The 21218-nt window shown below is 30.1% G+C and overlaps 1 protein-coding gene across 4 annotated transcripts in view; it reads right to left on the minus strand.

Annotated features, from left to right (window-relative positions):
* Nucleotides 1-3972: 3972 nt before the first annotated feature.
* Nucleotides 3973-21218, minus strand: part of LOC142320288 (macro domain-containing protein PG1779-like) — a 35665-nt gene continuing 18419 nt past the window's right edge. For 2 of the 4 annotated variants that reach the window (XM_075357989.1, XM_075357988.1), the window contains 6 exons: nucleotides 20881-21030; nucleotides 20137-20253; nucleotides 15137-15240; nucleotides 8759-8789; nucleotides 4860-4933; nucleotides 3973-4230 (listed from right to left, as the gene is read on the minus strand). In XM_075357989.1, coding sequence (XP_075214104.1) covers nucleotides 4141-4230; nucleotides 4860-4933; nucleotides 8759-8789; nucleotides 15137-15240; nucleotides 20137-20253; nucleotides 20881-21030 — 566 coding nt within the window. In that variant the 3' untranslated portion in view covers nucleotides 3973-4140. The remainder of the gene's footprint in view (nucleotides 4231-4859; nucleotides 4934-8758; nucleotides 8790-15136; nucleotides 15241-20136; nucleotides 20254-20880; nucleotides 21031-21218) is intronic. The other 2 variants (XM_075357991.1, XM_075357990.1) reach the window with 2 other exon arrangements.

Genomic DNA, 21218 nt, shown 5'->3' on the forward strand with positions numbered 1-21218 from the left:
TCAAAACAGATATCACAATCTTTCACGACTTGAATTTACTACATTCTAACCTTCAGTAAAGAAGCTTAAGCTCAGGAAAACGAGGAGGTATTCAGTTAAAGCTGGGGTATAATAATTCTGTGGTTTAATCATGAAGAATGTTATCATTTTAAAAATTTTACATTCAATTATCATTTAATGTGATTTCATTCAGCATTTTGAGTAAATACATACCGAATTAAAGCATAATAATTTGGTAACACTGAATTAATTCCAAATGATTAAATGATATTATTTAATCAAAATTTTTACATTCCTTCTATTCAGTCATTCTTTTAGCCTCAAATACCTGTTACGATCTATGACCTCAATTTTTTTATAACTAATTGTGCTTTTATGATTTTATGACATATACACCCAATGTGGTTTTTCAAGTAAAGAGCATGATTTGCTACTTTTTTAAATAATAAAAAAAGACATAGCTCTGCTGTTATGTTAACATTATTAATTAATTTAATAGTTAGTTCATTAAAGAAGAGTATGGTTGAGTATTTTTGGCTTGAAATTAAACCAAAAAAAGTGAATCAAACAAGTTTAAAGAAATTATGGACAAATTTTATAACATCTTCAAACAAAACACACTATAATAATTAATAAAAAAAGTAAACATATGCAATAAGTAATGATGAAATTAAAATAATGACTGAAGTTGAAGAAGAAACAGTAAAATGCATACATAGCTCTTTTTTTGTTTAGCTTCCAGAACCACCGTAAGGTATTACTTCAGATGATGATATGTATGAATGTAAATGAAGTTAGTCTCAGGTTGACTATTCCTGAGATGTGTGGTTAATTGAAATCCAACCACCAAAGAACACATATATCCACGATTTAGTATTCAAATCTGTATAAAAGTAACTGCCTTATAAAATGCCTAGTACAATGCATAGCTTAGATGATGTTAAATTTAAGAGAATATTAAATCAAAGGCTGGAAAAAATCATGTAAGAGAAATAGAAAAGAAACTGGGGTTGGGCAAGCCAAGTGGGAATTAGGGATCAAGCATTTGTCAGCGTAGAATAATTAACTTACTAAAGATTTCCTTTTATATCATATTTAAGAGAATAATTTGGAAAACAAGATTACATTCAAAAACGATTTATAAAAATTATTTAAAATCTAACCTTATCATTTTTACTGTTAAACAGTCATCATTAGTAGATATAAAGTCAAATATATAAATAAAAAAATCTGATGTGGACACTACATGACTTCCTTGTACACCTATTAAATTCTGTACTATGATGATTCATAAGACAATAATAATGTAAAATCCTGTGAGTGCTTTTAAGTATATTTTAGTAAAATCTGAGGTGTAATTTACCTTAATATTACCTATAATATTACAGTTTAATGTAATTTTAGTAAATTGTTTTGTTTCTTCATTACCACTTAACAAATAGTCTGGTTACTTAGACCTACAGTGTTTACAAATCTTCTTGATCAAATTAAGGGAGGAGGTCAACCTTTGAACATTAATGGGACATTCTTCAAATAGTTCACTATTATTGATATTTCCATAATAATATGGAAAAAAAAATTGCATAACCATACTTAGTTTTTTAAAGTAATATCTGAACATTACTACCAATTTCTGTAAAAGGTATTTTTTCTTACTAAAGAAAAATGATTACATTTAAATTGTAAATGACTTTGGAATTGTCACATGCTTTTACATTGTTATTGTCTTATGAATCATCATAATACAGAATGACAAGACATTTTCACTGCCAATACTAATTTTATATTGGCCTCTATTCTCAGAAACACAAAACATAAATTTAAACTATCAAAAGAGCAGGTGTTTACAAATTGATTATATATAGGACATGCTAAAAAAAAAAGTTTAAAACTTGAATAAAGGAGCATGCAGCAAACTAGAGAAATTGGCTGTAAACCATCATTGTCTGAAAACAGATACAACAAATTATTTTATTAAAAGCAATAGTTTCTAAAAAATATGTGCTTAATAAATATAAATTAGTTAATTGGGAAATCTACTTTATCAATATGAAGGAGAAATGTGTTTAGCCAAGAGATTCATCAGTAACAGGGAGTTGCAAGAAGTATCCATATATTAATCTGGATCTAAACACATATGACAACTTCATGGAAACTATTTCATACTGACAACTTTCAAGGAAAAATATTAGTTTTAATATGGTGTAATTTGTCAATAATTGTGAACTACTCTCTTATCAAGTCATCTTCATTTGATGTTTACCAAAGAATGGATAAGCAGAATGTATAATATTGTCCTCAAAAAACGATGTTTTAGTGTTTACTTATTTTTTTAACTGCCAAAATTAAAATAGTTAATGTAGTTTATTTAAAAATACATACATACCTATTTTTTTATAAAAACCTTTAAATATTAGAAAAAGCTATATAGATTTTTTTTAAAATTCTTACCATAAAAGAGTTTCATAGCTGAAAACATATTCTTAACAGGTATTTTGATTTCTTAAATATTTATCAAAACTATCAATCTTGAAGGTACAGTAAAGAAAGAAAATGCAGATCAAAATAATACAATTTCCCTAAAACCGTTTTTCCAAGTATTATTTTTCTTAAACTTTTAAATATAAACTTAATAGTGAAATACAAGCATATCAAACAGTTTGAGGGTGGGAGAGAGAAAATTGTAAAAACCTAAAAAACATTACTATAATTTTTATCATACAGAAAAAAATAGACTGAAAGTAACACTTTTTGTAATACCTGTCAAAAAAAAACAACAATATTTCACTTAATTTCTTCTTCAACACTCCCTATTATGCATTTGCTACGACATTCTGGTACATTATGATGAAAGTTAAAACAGCTGATGTCCCTGAATTATTTATTTATAACATACCTTTTTTTTACAATTTATTAAATTTTAAATGGGCTACCAATTATTCATTCATATAGAATGAACTTTCTATAAAAGTAAAGAACTTTCTATACTTCCCTTTCAAACTACATATACCTCTTAGAAAAAAAAACAACAGACTAGCCTATGACAGAATCAATTTAGATAACTTTAATTTAATTCTTCAATGAAACAGTTGATTAGTACTGATCATCAAGTTCTGTTTATTGATTAGGAAGAGGTTGAGCTGTATAAACAGATTTTACCAGATTACCAGACGCCAGTCACCTTTAAATGATAAATCTGGTCAAAGAATTAGCTTTGCAAGAGCCACATATATGTTTCCATTGCTTGCAAATAAAGCAATTATTGTAGGTTCATCTCATGCATAAATTGTAATATTATTTAGGCCTACTCCTAGCAAAAAAATAACCATTAACATTATTATTTTTTCTACCCAGTCAAATCGAGATTCAATTGATCAGATTAATTTACAGCCCGTGAAATCACAAAATTTTATTATCCTTAAGGTAAGCCCAAACATGTTTTGGCATTAAATCTGGAAAACAATAATTACTAGTACAAAATTTAATGTGAACATATTCCTTCTAATTTTTAATGTTCTTATTCCTTGTACAATCAGTATGTTCTCTTACCACAATAAAGAACTTTCTATTTATTTTTTTATCATGCTAGAATCATATCCAAAACAGAGCTTATCAAATTGAAAACGAGGAACACAGGAAAAATCAGGATTAATATTATCCAGGCAGAATACTAATTCAGTTATTTCAATGATGAATATACCATAAATAACAGGAAAATAATTTCTTCTGTTTTAGTTAAGAGTCTTCCGATATTCTGTTACAATGTAGAAAGTGTTATATTTAGGCTATATTTATTTAATGTTATACTTCTATTGTATAAGACTGTAATCTATGAATCTGAACTTTATTAAAAAAGGGTCCTTTAACCAATAATGAACAGGATATAGCAAAATATTATATAAGAGGCATAAATATATATAGATGATGTTAAGATGAAGTAGATGATCATGAATAAGTACAAAATACTTTCATTTCATAGTAATATGTATTTATTTATAAAGACAAAAAAAATAAAATAAATATATAAAATTATCAAAAAAAACCATTATCTGCCATTATGTAATGTAAAAAATTAAGCATAATTAATACGCTGGACTAGTTAATTTATCAGTCCTGAAATGTATGGTTACTTAATGTAGACTATTTTTCAACAGGAAAATACATTTGAAGGAGATTCTCGTAAATTTTTACATCTTCCGGTAGGAATACACAAAATATTACTCTATCCACCTGTAATAAAAACATACATAAATTCTGATTATTAAGTACATATTAAATTCTTCATGTCTATAAAAAAAATTTTTGTTTAATTTTCATTAATAAATTAGACTATTTGTTAAGATTTAGTAGGTAATATTGATTGGATCTGGCATTTTGAATTTTAACAATCAAACATTGATTCTGACCCAGTAATCTTAAATACCCTAATACTAATTATGTATTCCTTTTGCAGACCAACTAATAATTTTTTAAAAAATATATGTTGGATCAGGTTCTATGAACATAACATTTTACGTTTTTAATATTAGAATTGAATCCAATGATCCAAAAACCTGAATTATGAAAAATATTTTGATAATTCAGTACCAAAAATTTATGATACTAAAAAAACTGTAGTTTAAAAACTGATTTAAAGGGTAAAAAAATAATAATTATATTTGATAAATTAATATGAAAATAAATTGAAAATAAAGATAAATATTTGAATTCATCTGTAAAAATCTGAAATTTGGTTTCTTTTAGCTGTAATGGGTTAACAAAATAAGTCAAAACATAAAAAAATGAAAAAAAAAATTAACAACGTAATAGATATTTTAATAGAAAAGCTAACAGTAATAAAACTTTATATTGCTACTTACAGAAGTACTATTCTTTTCGAGGAATGATCTGACAGTCTTTAAAGCAACATGAGCAGCTGATTCCTGGGGATAACCTGCAGACAGCCAAAATAATATTACCATTACATCTGTTAGAAAAAAAAATTGTACATTAGGTATTTTTACCCTATAAGTACTGCAAGAAACGGGTAATATAATGGATATATTTTTTTGTACCAGTTAACTTCAGATTGTGAGTAATGGTTTTCATAAAACAGGTATCAAATAATGATTTATCCAGCTGTATGAATGAACCAAAGTGTATGGGAATTAGAAGAAAACAAAATGGCTGATGGAAAATATTATTCTCTGTACTGTAAAATCTAAATCTATTTAAAATTTATCTAGTCACGTATAAAAGGTGTTTGTAAAGCAAATACTAAAAACATATATAACATACTTTGCAGGATTTTGTAACAATATTATGCATAAAATGTAGATACAAAAATTAAAATAAAGTATATCTGAATTGAATTATTTTTTAAAAGAAATAGTTTGAAACCGAGAATAAAAGAAAGCAAGACCAGCAAACCACACAAAGCTAAATTAAATTAATATTTATTAATTAATTAATTATATTTATAATTTGAATACAGATTTGAAAAAATAAAAAAATAAATTATTTGAATTTTCATAATAAATTATTAAATATATTTTCTATGCCCAATAACTGACAATTTGAAAAAAAAATTTCAAAAACATTATTAAATGAAATTATATTGGTTTTTCTTCCCTTCCTTCATAAAAAAAGTTATTTAATAATAATAATAATAATAATAATTAGTTATTATTAAATAATAAATTTTCCTGAGCTAAGGCAGTGCATGTAATTGTAAGCATTTGAAGAACAAGCACCAGTAAGAATTGCTTCTTCAGGAGTAATGATGATCACTTTGTAGCCAGTTCCTGTGGTAATAGACTAATGTTACAACTTTAGGGCCGAATGTCACCAGTACTTTAATGAACATAAATGTAATGCATCACAGTATATTTAGCTTAGTGAGAAGGCAATGGGGAACTACTTGATACTATTCTCTCCCTAGAAAGGTTACTCAGGATGCTTGTATTCATGAGAATGATTAAACAATTTTCAAATGTAAGTAATTTTATTGATGTGAGGTTAGTTCCCGCCATATAAAGGAAAACCTAACACATATACTGTTAAGAACTTTGTTTTGCAGTTCGTATACTGTGAGACCATTTATGTACGTTACTGTATGTATAGTTTTGCCATTTTTCCCATGAGTGATTTACAGAAACTATATTAACATGTAATTTTGTGTGGGCTTGGAAAAACATCTTAGGAAACAAATTATTAATAGAACAATTTTACAGAGATGATTGTTTAAGAAATACTTATTATTATGAACAATTTATGGTTTAAAAATGGATGTAAACCAGATGATAATGAACTATGCTTGGGAAGCACATTAACATTGACAGATGACTCTCACAAAAGTTAATGAATTTCTGCATTCTAATTACTGTTTAACTGTGCAGTATTCAGGAGACATATGCAACATTTCAATTGGCTTATGTCATAATTTTTTTTTTACCCCCCAAAAAAAATAAGGTATGCACTGGATAGCAGCAAAGTACTTGTCTCAGTTGATGTTAAAAACCAAAAAGATCACTGTAATTTGTGATCTCTCAGGAGCTGTTAAATGGTATTTAAACACAAATTTATGGTTATGACCAAAACTTAAGTTTAATGTTTGCAATTGGCAGAGAAAAATTCCACGACCAAAACATGTCAGGTGCAATCTAATGTTAATTAAACATGGTCATGTCATATTTTTTATATCATGTCATGTTATAGGTCATGATAATTTTTTTTATAGTAAAGATGTCATTAACAAATTTATTTTTTTAAGAAAAGTAAATGAAATTTGCTATCTTTTGAAGTTTAAAAAAGACTACAAAAAAGGCCAGAAGGAAGAAGCTCATACTTTGACACTCCACTAAGACAATCAGCCCTTGCATTTGAAAGTTAATTGTCTTATTAACTTGCAAGTTAATAAGACAACGGCAGTTTTTCCACAGTTCCCACCATTCATGACCCCCCCCCCCCGCCCGTATTCTCCTCACCTAACTGTCAAACTGTTTTATGTTTAGGAAACAAAAAATAGTCTTTAATTCAATATTAACGATTGTTTAATTCAATATTAAAGATGGAAGAATATCACGATTACAGGAAAAATTATAAAAAAATTCACTTGGCCCTGAAGGCAATTCTAATCAAAGCTTTTTATAATTGCTACTTGAAATGGTATGGGGATATTTAAGATAACCTTAAAAATTTATAAAACAGTGCTCAATTACATTTTGAAACAACTGCACAATAATTTTTGCCTTTCCCATATGTAAAATATGTATTCTATTTTTAGCTTTATTGCCTTCATTCATTTCTGATGTCTGAAATAGCTTTCTTAACTATTTTTGTTGTTAAATACAAAAGAGTACAATTGTATTCATTTTTTTTTTCATTTTATATATATATTTTATAAATGAAAAGTAAATAAAAGTCCTGAAACAGTTTATATTAATGTCATAAGTAGATTGGTCAAGCCAAGCCAAATGTAATTTAAAACAGGGTCTAAAATATTATTCGTCTATATTAAATAATTATCACTCTTTTATTTAAAACAATTAAATCCAATATTTCTAAATCTAGTACTCGGTACTAGATTCTAAGTGCTAGAATGTAGCACCTAGTAATACAATATCTTAAAAAGGGCAAGTATAAGTGGCTACCATTTTGTTACAAATTTCATTTTTTAAATCTTTTCAAATTCATATAAATTTTGTAAAATATTATCTTCAAAATAATTACTGACCTCCACGACAGAATATTATACTCCTCTTTCATCTAAAGGTTCCAGGTTTAAATCCTGGTAAGGCTTGGGATTTTTTATGGTACAAATATTCCATACCATATTTCAAGACAATAGCTTATTCTTGAATGGTAATTAACTATTTTTTTTTTAATTATAATTAATTACAACTTAACACTCAAATTATTTTAACACTCTGAATCTCATGCACGTAATTAATATGTCATTGAACTAAAAAATGCCTTGCCCATTATATTACATAGTCCTGTTCTAATGGGATTTCATACTTTTTTTATAAAACTACAGGTATAAAAGTCGGATAAAAGGGGAAATTATAACATACAGTATACTTTTTATTTAACCAATGGAGTTATTGATATATACTTTTAATTTGTATAAATTTACTAAGAATTTCTAATATAAGTTCAAAAAAAAGGTGGTTTTGACCTGTATTGTTGCCAAAGTTCCAATTGTTCCATTTAAGCATATATATATATATATATATAAATAATATAAAAAAGATCACAAATACAACTTATTAAAAAAAGTTATTTAAAAATTTACAATTTAAAAAAAATTAGAATCTGCTTTAATTAAAAGTTTTTCTAATAACATTTATTTATTAAAATTCTATAAGTGTGGAATTATAGAGGATAGTGTATGGTTTAAATTGATCTAAATATCACATTTACGTCTTAATTATTAAATAATGTATTGGTGTTTGAAATTATGAAAATGGTCAACATTTCAAGAAAGATGATAAAATAAATAACTGACAGTCTCAGTAAAAGATTCATAATAAATATAAATATGGTGGTTCTCAAAGTATTTTTTTTTTTTAATAAACTATAAATGTTTTCTAACAAACTTCTAGTTTATCTAGAATCTAAATTATTTGATTCAATAACAAAATCATTTATTTTTTTATTTTCTAATTTGCAGATAAAGTATTTTTAGATGTAACATGAGAAACTTGCAAGTAAAATTTAATGATATTAAATAATAAACAGAAACTTCAAGAAAACTCCTTTTACTGAAAAAACTTACCATATACTCCAGTAGAAATACATGGAAATGCCTGAAAAAAGAATCAGATTAATGAGAATTTTAATTCACTATATTTTAACTGACAAGACATACTAATAAAATTAAAACAAGTAATTCATAATATAAAACACAAAAATATGTGTAATATAAAAAATACAAAAATTGTAGACGGTCAATGGACATCACATGGGAAACAGCAAGGAGGAATAATATCATCTTGTCTTTGGAGTCCAACAAAGCATCAATTATGGATGATAATTGGATAGTTGATGAAACCTTGGTGGCAGTCATTGGATTCCCACGTCCTGGGATTCCTGTGGTAAGAAGGGGTAGAGATAGTAGTTTCATTTGGGCCAATTTAGGGGACATTGTGGTGTTCTCTTTTTATCAGTCACCCAATTAAGACATAGAGGATTTCACTTGTTTCCTAAATTAACTTGGAGAGGAAATTCAAAGAAGAAGAGGCAAGAACATGTTAGTGGCTGGGGTCTTTAATGCAAAGTCCGCTGAATTCGCAGGTAAAGTGCGTAGCATTGGAGGAACACATTTAATTTAAGTGAAATGGTTCACACACTAAGATTGGGGTGTAGTATTAATCAACAAAGAGCAACCTTTATATGGGGTGAATCGCAGTCTGCAATCGATCTTGCATTTGTAAATGAGGAGTATGTGTTGAGGTATACCAACTGGCAGATTTTGGAAGAGGAATCTTTTTCTGCCCATTTGTTTATTACATATGAGATAGTGCTTCAGACTGGCAACACTTCATTGCCAAGAATGGTCACGTCTAGATCAGACTGCACAAGTTTGCGAAGCATATCTGAATAGTTGAGGTGACAGAACTGATAGAATTGGTACAAATAGTAATGGAAGAATGCATAGAAGCCAAGGTGAGGGTGTGTTGCCCACCCAACAAACATGTGTACTGGTGGACAGAGGCATTAGAAGCTCTTTGTAAAAAGGTCTCAAGGCAGCAAAGACTATATCAAAGGACAAGACGAAGGCATGATGCCAAGGAGTATAGAGGAACATTTGAGGTACGTAAGTATCGAGCAGAATATAGACTGGTGATAAAGAGGGCGAAAGAGAAAAGCTGGCAAGATTTATGAAAGACCATACATCAGCACTCTTGGGGGTCAAGCCTTTAGGGTCGTAACAGGAAGACTGGGACATAAATTGCCTGCATTAACGGAAGCTCAGGTTAGAGAAAGTGTTGAAGTCTTGTTTCCCTGGTTACGGGACCCAGTGAGGGAAGAAATAGTTCAATTTGAAGTACACAAACTAATTACTACGGGAAAAACGTTTATGCGGCCCCATAAACGTTCTTGACTGGACAATAATATCCCAGTTGAAGTGGTGCAAATATTGATTGAGGTGGCTCTGATAATGTTAATAACATGATGAATCATATGTTCTTTAACAATTACGTTCCGATGTCGTGGAAATCGAGACTGGTGTTGATCAGGAAGCCAGGCCTGGAGGATAGTACCACATCCTTTCGACCTGTATGTTTAACAATTTATGCAAATTCTTTGAGAGGATGGTGATAGTGAGATTAACACAAGAGATCCTAGATAAAGGAGATCTGAACGATAGACAAATTTGGTTTAGACTAGGTAGGTCGACTGTGGATGCAGTAAGACAGTTAATGACAATAGTAGAGACTGCAGCAGAAGGAATTTGGTGAACTAGAAACATACCGGCGGTTGCTTTTATCGTCGTACATAACGCTTTTAACTCTATTAAATGGGAGTCAATTTTTGAAGCCTTAAAAGCAAAAGGAATTAGTGGTTATCTTTGCCAGATAGTACAGAGATATCTACAAGATAAAATACTAGTTTATAACATGGAAGACTTAACAATACAACTTCAGGCTATGTGTGGGGTGCCTCAGGGCTCTGTCCTTGGCCCAGTTTTATGGAACCTGGTATATGATGGGGTGCTTGGGATGGAGTACCTTAAGGGGTCACTCCAATTGCATTCGCAAATGACCTCGCATTGGTCATCACTGTGAGAACGGAAGAACAGTGAATGCATAAGGCGGGAAGAGCTATAGATATGGTAGTAGAAATGGATGGCAGGGAGGGGTTTGAGAGTTTCACCCAACAAGACTAAACTGTTAGTGATCAGGGGAGGTTAAGACCAATTGACTTGAGGGTATCCCAAGTCCTGATTATCAGTCTGGGTCAGTCAAATATCTTGAAATTTGGCTAAATAGGAGGAGATCTTACACAGTTCACATTAGAAAAAAGTGTGACAAGGCGGAGGTTATGGTGAAAAGGGTTAATAGGTTGTTGAGCAATGTTGGGGGCCCTCAACACTCAAAGAGAAAGTTATACATCCACATGGTGAATTCAATAATGCTATATAGGGTACCAGTTTGGTTCTGTGCCCTTGAGTTGATAGAAATAGGTGCATGATGGAGACTACACATAGCGTTGAAGGTTGCCAGCGTGTACAGATCAGTATTAACTGATGCAATTTTTGTCGTCATAGGAGTTTCCCAATACAATTGGCAGCACATAGGGTTAAAACATACGGGGGAATAAAGTGAAGAGTGGCATACCAGGAAATGATGATAGACTCGCAGGCACAATGGAATCGATCGAATTGAGGAAACATCAAACATTGATGTTTCATTGTTAGAAACATCAAACTCTGGGCTGTGAGGGAATTTGGGGAACTGGACTATTGGTTTACCCAGTTCCAGACCAGTCATGGTTGCTTCTGCCTGTATTGGCACGGAAGAAGGAGGGAGGGTGGAGAACCCAGCATGTCCATATTGCAGCGAGGAAGATTTGGCTAAGCATGTTGTCTTTAGTGTAGGAATTAGATCCAAGAGAGACAGAACTGTGAAGCAAGAGAAGGCAGAGTTTCTGTGGATAATATTATATGGACTATGCTTAAGGGGAACGTGAATTTGAGACAGTAAGGAGCTTTATTACGACTTTACTCAAAGGAAGAACCAGAAAGCGAGCGGGTAGGGACAGCCCTCTGTGGAGCCGTTGCTCGTCCGTGAGTTCACGGGTGGGTGGCAGCGATGAAGTGGTTGGGGACTCCTGAGTCTAAGTGGAATGGTGTTTTGGGTAAGGGCATGAATAAAAGACCAAACCGGTGGGAGGGCCAGAAATGGTTCTCCCATTAGTGGCAAAAAAAAGAAATTAAATCTGAGTCCCGGCTGCTTGGGTGGGGGCTCTGGGAATAGCATAGCCGGGCCTGGAATTACCCCTGTCCTCTCAGTTAGAGGTAGGCAAGAAGGAATAAAACTAAAGATCCAACCGGCAGCCTGACCTGCCATGCCGGAAGGTGGGGACAGCCGTTTAAGTTAAAGGATATCCCCCTGTGCTGAGAGAAACTCCACCATAGATGCAGTACAGGGGGCGATGAAAACAAAATTCTTTGTCTACTATAGTTTATCTATAGCTTACACATTATGTTAACGAAGTTAACAATAAATATGAGCAAACAAAATACATTGTAGGTGCTTAAAATGCTAACTATATGTTGAAAAATGAAAAACATCCTTTAATTAAAATTTAAAAATTTTTTAAAAATGGTTGGTGACAGAAAGTCACTGATTTTGAATGACACTATGCAGTTTAGAAAGTGTTTCACAATAGACTTGTGATGTGATGGATTTTTCAGGTCTATGAAATCAATCAAAAGCACACCATTTTGGTGGTATAATACAGTTGCCATGATTTTTGTTTGAGACTGGACTTGTTTGAATTTTTTTATTTTAAGTGAACTGGAATGACTCTAAGGATTGTTGTTTTGTCTCAGCATTGATGTATGAAAGCCAAGAGATGAAAAAAATTGTTTCCATCATGGTTAAAGTGGTTGAAAAAAGCACATGCAGATATCATTCTATGATCTTCGTGAGCACTTGTCAACATTTTCGGACACATCATGCACATAATTTACAATAGCCAAGAGCATCAGTCACAATTCTCAACAATGTTGTTTATGAAACTTCTACAAATTCTAAAGAAAGGTTGCTAATCGTAAAGCAACACAATTTCTCTTACTTTTGCATTCACACATTCAAAAATATTGTCAGTCTGGACATTAGGGCTGCTAATTTTCTGTTAGTTAAACTCATTACACTATTGACTCACTTTTCTTTCACTCATTGTGGTAGGCCCATATGTTTCATACAATTGATGGTGAAGTTTATTCAGTAGCATTATATCTTCTTGGGTTTAGAAATCTAATCACTGACTGAACTTCACAATCGGCAGGATTTGTTATTAGTGGACTCATTTTAACACACTATCTTGCAAAGACCATTTAAAGCTATTGTGCATGTGCAAACCAATCAGTGTTGTTAATCACTAGTTATAACTCATCAGCCATTACTTTTGAAATGCGCCTCATAGATGGTACTAATTTTGTAATTGTAAGGAAATTCACTCCAAAGTAGTTAAACAGCGTAACTGGAGTGTTGTGTTTTGTTAATTTATTATACAATTTTTGTCAAATTTATTGTATGTAAATGTCTTACTGTTATTTATTGGTAACAGTACAACATTTGTACTCAACTGCATACAGATGTGCTGAATGTAACATTTGACTACTGTAATCTATACTACTATACAGAGAGAAAGAGGGTTTTTGTTTGTTCAGTATAAACAAAAAAACTACATCATCAATCGAAACCAAATTTTTAGCCATGTTCTTTGCATAACTGGGAAGGTTTTTAGATATATTTCATCTTGAAAAAAAAAAAAACTAAAAATAATATATATATAAGTAATAGTGGAGATTTGCCGGCTGAAGCACAAACTTTAATGAACATTGAACTGTGAGTCTCTATCACTGTGTGAGCTAGGTTTGAACTGATTGATTCAAATCCATACTGAATAATATTACAAAAATAACAAAATTAAATTTATATTAAATAAAATAAATATTAAACAGATTAAAAAATTTCTGTTTAACAATAAATATGCAAGCACCTTGTGGGAGGCTAGACCAATCATCATCATCATCAACTGATAACTAACGGGATGTCCTAGCATGCTGTTTTGGGAGGTGCAATGGGGTGCTCTTATAATATCTCTGCAAACTCATCATGGCTTTTGTTAGTAGGTTGAAGGCTAATTTTTGCATGGATCAGGTACATTCTTGATCTAGCTGATCATAATTATTCAGAAAAGTGTGTGTGTGTATATATATACACACTGTCTGTTTATTTGTTATCACATCATGTGAGAACCAACTGACCGATTACTTTTACATTTTAAGGATACAATCGTGTTTTCTCAGGGAAGGTTTTAAGTCATTTACTGAGGCCCTAGCTCCCTTGAAGGTTAAGATATTATCTGCTTTATAAATTAATATTTCCAGGTATGTAACGATTAATATAAAAACAATTACTGATAAATAGTACAGACTGATATTTTATGCTTGTTAAATAAATGGATAAAACATTTTAAGCTTTTCTATCTTGTATTGTAGTGTTATGTTTACTGAAAGACCTTTCTGTTATGTCTATGAGTCATCTATAGCCGTTTGTCACCAACTATTTAAGGTTAATATATTTTTAAAACATATATTAACCTTGGCACACATCAAATAAATTTTTTTTTAAGTTTTTCATGATACTTATTAAATTTTTTTCACACAGAAATAAAAATTTCCCATAACTGCTACATATAAAATTTATTATTTAAAACTATATAAAAATTAATAATATAACAATGAAATAATGCACAGTTAACATAAAAGTGCCATGGGGAAAAAGTTCTGACTAAAAAAAAGGAATCCTTAGAGTAGCACCTTGCAAAAAAGCAAAAATGCTAATGAACAAAGTGATTATATAAACTTCTTTTCGTAGATCAATGAAGGGAACAAAGGTTGAGTGTATTTTCTGTTAGCAATTATTAGTGGTTAATGGTCACAACAGTCAATACAATTTCAAACAGTGAAAAAATGAAGAACATCATCCATAGGACTGATTGTTATGTGGTGCTTCACACATGCTTAAAAAAATATACACTATATAATTTTAATTATAAATGTAATACAAAAGATTTTATATAAAAGGTTCATTCATGTATTCATGTGGAATCTTTTTTTTAAGTGGTAGGTTGTCTTTCTTCCAAGCCAGTACTTGCAGATCTAAGGAATCCATATAAATTTTTAATTGAAATTCCCTGTTCTAACATCAAATTTCTGAATAAACTTGATGTATCAAATAAGGAAAATTTTTATATAAAACAGTGGTCTTTAGAGAATATTCTTATTCTGAAAAAAGTTACCAGAAATCTCAATCTATGCAAAAAAAAGCTTTATAAAAATGTACCTATAAGGATAACTTCTGATATCCTGAGATATATATATGTTTGTGACAAAAATAATGTTTACATTACTTACCACACTTCGTAACTTTTCATTAATTAATATATTCAAGCATGTATTATAGCATGATTCAAGCAATCCTGGTTTTTCTCCTACAGGGCCAACAGTATGAATCACATCTGCAAGAAAAAAAAGTAAAAAAAAAAATTGTAATTAAAGAATATATATGAATCAATGATTCATAAAACCATTAATTGTAAAAGCACTTCAAATAAGACACCTTTTTTTTACACATAAGTAACAGAACTTCTATATATTTCATATAAGTCTTATTTCTTCTTTAAGTAAACGTCTCTTTTCAATTCTTCTGTAGCATGTGTAATATCTTCTTGTTCCTCTATGTATGTACAGCCTAACTTGCTATGTATCTTAAAAATGTTATATTAAATTTGTTACCTTAAAAATAACAACATTAAAAAATTCAATACCATTACTCCAAAAGTAATGGAATTGTGATATAACATATACACACAGGAGTTGTGATATTACATATTTTGTGATTATTAGTGTGTTTATGTGGTTTTTTTTTATCTGTTCCTGTGAAAGTTGACTGTTGGTATTACATTTTTTTTTAGATTTATCTGTTACTGTGTTTTGGTAGTTAAGTTGTAATATTACTTATATTAATTATCTTTTAGCACAAATATATACTGTTTTACTATCAAGATATGGCTAACGAAAAATTTCATCTGGATTTCAGTTCCCCTAGTGAAATGTGGTCATACTGAAATTTTCAAGGCAATATATAACAAGTAAACTTGATGGTTTCTTATGTGTTTTGGTCTGAAAAATCGAATAAAATTGGTCCCAGAACTTCTCATGTAAAACAGAAAAATTAAGTGATAAAAAATAAGTTTTTTTAGGTTTGAGTACAATAACTTAGTTAAAAATGACTAATAAATCCATATATTTTATTATCAAAACTTGTAGAGAATTTATTCCTGAGAAAATTAATGTAATAACATCTATGAAAAAAAAGTCAACTTTTAAATAAATACAACAGAACAAATCTTAACAGAAAAAGTTTTGAATTTGTAAAAATTAAAAACAGCTACTTTTTGGACAATAAATTTAACCTTTGAAATATTCAAATATTTTTAATTTCTTAAAAAAAAAATACTGATTATGGTTTATACTATGAGGGTGAATCATATAAACTGGAATTTTTATCATTGTTGCATGTCTAATGAAGAGGGGCATGGCTTCTCAGTATTATACATAGGAATGCGTGGGATATGAGGGGAACAATCCAAGAAAATGTGGTTACAGATGAGGTTATATGGAACACAATGCTGCTGGCTGCTGCGTGTCACTAAATATCTCTGTTGGCACATAATTAAAAATTTTAGGTTATTTTCTGAACAGACCTTGTATTCACACTAGGCATCCTCATTGCTTCTCCTATGCAACATGGTTACTTGCATTTCCCTCTTGGTAGGGGATATTCCATCTAACTAGGGGACAGAGACCCCTGGACTCCGTTTCATAAAACTCCAAAAAATATAAAATAAAAACTAAAGCTAGTTCAATTTATAAAAAAAATATCAGTGTATTGTAATTTCTTCCGACCAACAGTTTGGTCTGTACAGGATCTGAAACTTTAGAGTGTTCTGAAGAATGCGGGTTTCAAAATAAGTCGCCCTCCACTGTAAAAATATTAGTTATAGTTGGTTACACATCCTTCAAATGGGTAAATATGTATTTTGCACAGCTCATAGCATTACCCCACAAACACTACTAGAAGGTAATCGTACTTCTTTTTCATTTAAAAAAAATTATTTATTTTGTTTTTTAGTTAAGTAACTGGAAGCAGGTGAAGCCAATTTTGACACACAAATAGTAGCAATCATACCCGTTAAAAAATCAAAAATAGTTTTCAGATATTTATCTGAAGAATATTTGCAAACCCAAATCTAGTGAATACTTTGTTCAGTATAGTCGAAAATGAGGGAAATTTGCAATTATTCTTCAAGTTTTTTTTTACCTTTCTTCACCCCTTTTAAAGGTGAATTTTGAAAAATCCAGAAACTGATTTTTGGATACTTTAACTTTTTTAAATTTTTTTTTAACTCAACTTACAATTTCAAAAGATCCTTTCTTAGTGTGTACTTACACCTTCAAAAGATGCATAGAAAGCTTCATCAATTTATCTTCGGTAGATTTTGCTAGGCATTGCTTATGAATCACTCATGACATGTTCTTTTACATATATATGAAAATTATGCATTTTTAGAAAAAAAAAAAAAATTGTAACGATAGAACCAAAAAATATAGGATGTTTGAATGGCTAGAATATCAATTCTCTTGTCATGTATTAATAGCCAATATTTCTTATTTTTATGAAAATTTAAAAGTTGTAATATCATCTCATTAAATTACATTTACCAAATGACAAGACTCTTATGAAAGAATAACATAAGAATGGCGCAAAGTTAGTCTAAAACTTTAAGATTAAACCTGAATTTTTTTGTAAAACTGAATAAAAAAGCCAAATTTTTGTAAAATTAAATTTGGCTGAATGAAGAATTAACATAAATTTTACATACCAGCATAATAAAAATGTTTTAGTAGTACAATACAGCCCCATTATAATGCAGCTCAATTTATTGCAGATACGGATATAACACAGATTATAACATGACCCCCAAAAAATATCTGAGTATCTGAAAATATAAAATAGGATGAAGAAATGCTGGTCACCCTACCACTGTATTCAATATCGGTGTAAAACTCACCATAAATCATTTGAAATTGTCAACAATACGCTTCTAATATAACATCTGTCAATTAGTCACAACCAATTTTAAATCCTTGGAATTCCCAAAAACATGATTCAATACAACTAAACTAGGTTTTAATATAGTAATAGGAAAAATTTTTATGATATACTGCACATGACTCATTTCCTGTAACAACGATAAGACAATCAATGTGCTACCTGTACAAGGCACAGTATATGGTATCTGAATGTTGTTACGTATTGTGATTTATTCCAAGCTGCTTTTTCTGTGTTTATCAGTAAATTTTATTATGTTGGTAAATTTATTAGATTTTGTAGTGTTTGTTTTCATTCGTATTTGCCTAACATGTCATCTAAATGAAAAATGTATTTTGTAAAGGAAAAATTAGAAATTATTGAAAAGGTTAAGGCAGGTTGTTTGAAAACCAGTTTATCCCGGGAATTCAGTGTGCCTGAAGGTACTATACGTGGTTGGGTGAAAGAAGAAGATAAATTGCATTCTTTTATTGATTTGGTAGATGAAACAAAATCGGACTTGATCACAAAAAGGTTAGACTCTGTGATGTTAATGCTGTAGATGAGTGAATGTATGTAAATTTGGTTTTGTAAAAACGGAGTGAAGGAGTGCCGCTATCAGGGCCAATACTTCAAGCTCAGGTTAATTTGTTCATGAACAAATTAGCAATGAATTCAGTACTCCTAGCAGTTGGTTATCGCAAAAAATCCATCATAGCATAGGCCAAGTAAATATTGATGGAGAATCTCATTCAGCAGATGCAACGGCAGCCAAACATTTTTCACCAACAATATTACAATCAATTATAGAAGAGATTAACTTTAGAGATGAACAGTTGTATAATTGTGATGAAACTGCTTTGTATTATAAACTATTGCCAACAAAAATATTAGATGCAAAGTGGGCACCAAATAAGATTGGAATGAAAATGAGCAATGAGGTAATTTTTCTTTTGTATGCCAATACGTCAGGATATCATAAATTGAAGCTGTTGCTGATTGGGAAGTATGCCAGCCCACATTGCTTCAAACACATTAATATGAATTCATTACCAAAAACATATAGAAGCAATAATATCCATTATTGCTTATTTTTTGTGTATTTTTTTTAATTGATCCCCTTTGTGATTTAACGTTATACAAGCATTTTTACTATTTTTTTTTAAAATAGAAAAATAATTGGATGAGGTGTAATATTTTTTTAATGTAGTTTAATGACAAATTTGTGTCTTGTGTTAAAAATTAATTATGAGTTTGAAAATTGAAAGAAAAAGCTTTATTACCTCTTGACAATTGCCCTGCTCATCCACCTTCTGACTTGCTGAAATCTAAAGATGGAAAAATAATTGTAATGTTTTTACCCAAGAACATTACATCTTTGATCCAACCATTAGACCGAGGAGTTATTCGGGCATTTAAAGCTTATTACCAACGAGAGCTACTAACCGCTATCATTAACTCAGCATTATAAGTAACAGAATTTCTTAAAACTGTGTCATAAAAAGTGTTGCATACAGTGCTGGAACAGCATGGAGTAACGCGAATTCTATTACAATTAAAAATTGTTGGTCAGTATTGTCACAGAGTAATACAGAAGACACACAGGATATGTTCATATTTTTACTGTCAAAAATACACTGAAATTGTCAAAATCAATCGGTCAAGAATTGCCTGTAAGTGATCTCAATGAGTGGGTTCAAGAAGACAATCAAACATTCGTTGTCCATTACATGACCGACAAAGAAATTGTAAACTCCATTCTACAACCTAACAATAATTTGTCAGAGGTCGCTGTTATGGAGAGATCTAAACTCTCAATAAAAGACTTTCTGGAAAATATAGTGTAATAATATGGATGGAGCAACAAAGTGATAGTAATGATCATCATTCACTGCAATTACAAAGAAGTGTAAAGTCATATATTATAAAGAAGAAACATACAACCATGAAACAAAAACAATAACTTCTTATTTAAAAAAAATAATTTACATTCAACGAAAAATATTGAATCTTCTGCACTTAACTTGTTTCTATGTAAGTACACATTATACTGTATTGGCTTTTTCTAGTAAACCATTACTGCTTGATTTTTTGCCTGTTTTTTTAATTGATCCCCTTTGTGATTTAAAATTTACTTCTCAAAATAACACGGTTAGCCTATAACGCGGATGTCACATAAGTCCCCTGATAACCAATGATTTACAACATTAATACACTAATTATGAACACGACGTATACATATTATTAAATGTAACATTACATTTTGCTGGAAGGTTGTAGCCAGCTGTAATTTTTGCATCCCCAGTTTCACAACCATTAAGTGTAGCACATTCTTTCTTTAAGTCGGGTCCAGCAGCTCGATGAATGGCTCCATCCACTAGAAAAAAACCAATAAAAAATAGATTTTTATACATTATAATATATCCAAGTTAGTACGGTTACAATGAAAAGTCAGTTAATTGTAAATTTTATTACAAAATGAAATTAAGTGTAATTAAAATTAAATGATATTAATTTAGAGCTATTCATTAGACTGTTATATGACATGATAGAACATAGAACATGATGAGCAAACAAAGAGTTTTTTTAAAAAGAAATGGGATTACAGTTACATTACCCAGAGATACTGAGCATAATGCACAGATTTAAGCTTAAGATAAATGCAAAACAAACCCCCATTTATCAAATATTAAGAAAACAAATCATATAAGCACAGGCTTTAATTTATGCTGGATCCTGGAGATATAAGCACTGATCTTTTAGCTAGGGCCCATGCCTGGTGAGAGTAAATAAGTCTGAAATTTGGGGTTGGTTATTTTATATTTAAAAAAAACTTCAGAAAACTGTATGACTGAAAAAAGTAGGGTGAATTTAGCAGTTTCCTATATGTATCCATAACTGCTCACACAGTTAATTATGTATTAGTTGAACAAAAAGTTATAAAATATATTTTTTGAAACTAATTATAAAAAATGTACAACATAATGATAAATTAATAAATTACCTCCTCCACCACCAAGAAGTGCTTTATTAGCGGCATTGACAATAGCATCTATTTCAAGTGTTGTGATATCACCTCGCCACATGGACACTTTTTTATTTAATTCTTCATTTGTAACAAAATCCTTTGTCTCTCCACCATATGACTTCATAACTATAATCATTACCAAGTAAAATATTAATTTTTACTTTATTCTACAATACATTAATATGTTTATTTACTCAAAAACACAATTAGAAGACAATGACAGTTCAAAGCCACATTTCTTAAAACACTAAATGAAATGCTATAATAACTATTTAAAATATATAACAATACACAGTATTGATAAAACATCTTTC

The sequence above is a fragment of the Lycorma delicatula genome, chromosome 2 (genome assembly GCF_047948215.1).
Source record: "Lycorma delicatula isolate Av1 chromosome 2, ASM4794821v1, whole genome shotgun sequence".
In the NCBI taxonomy this organism is placed as follows: domain Eukaryota; kingdom Metazoa; phylum Arthropoda; class Insecta; order Hemiptera; family Fulgoridae; genus Lycorma; species Lycorma delicatula.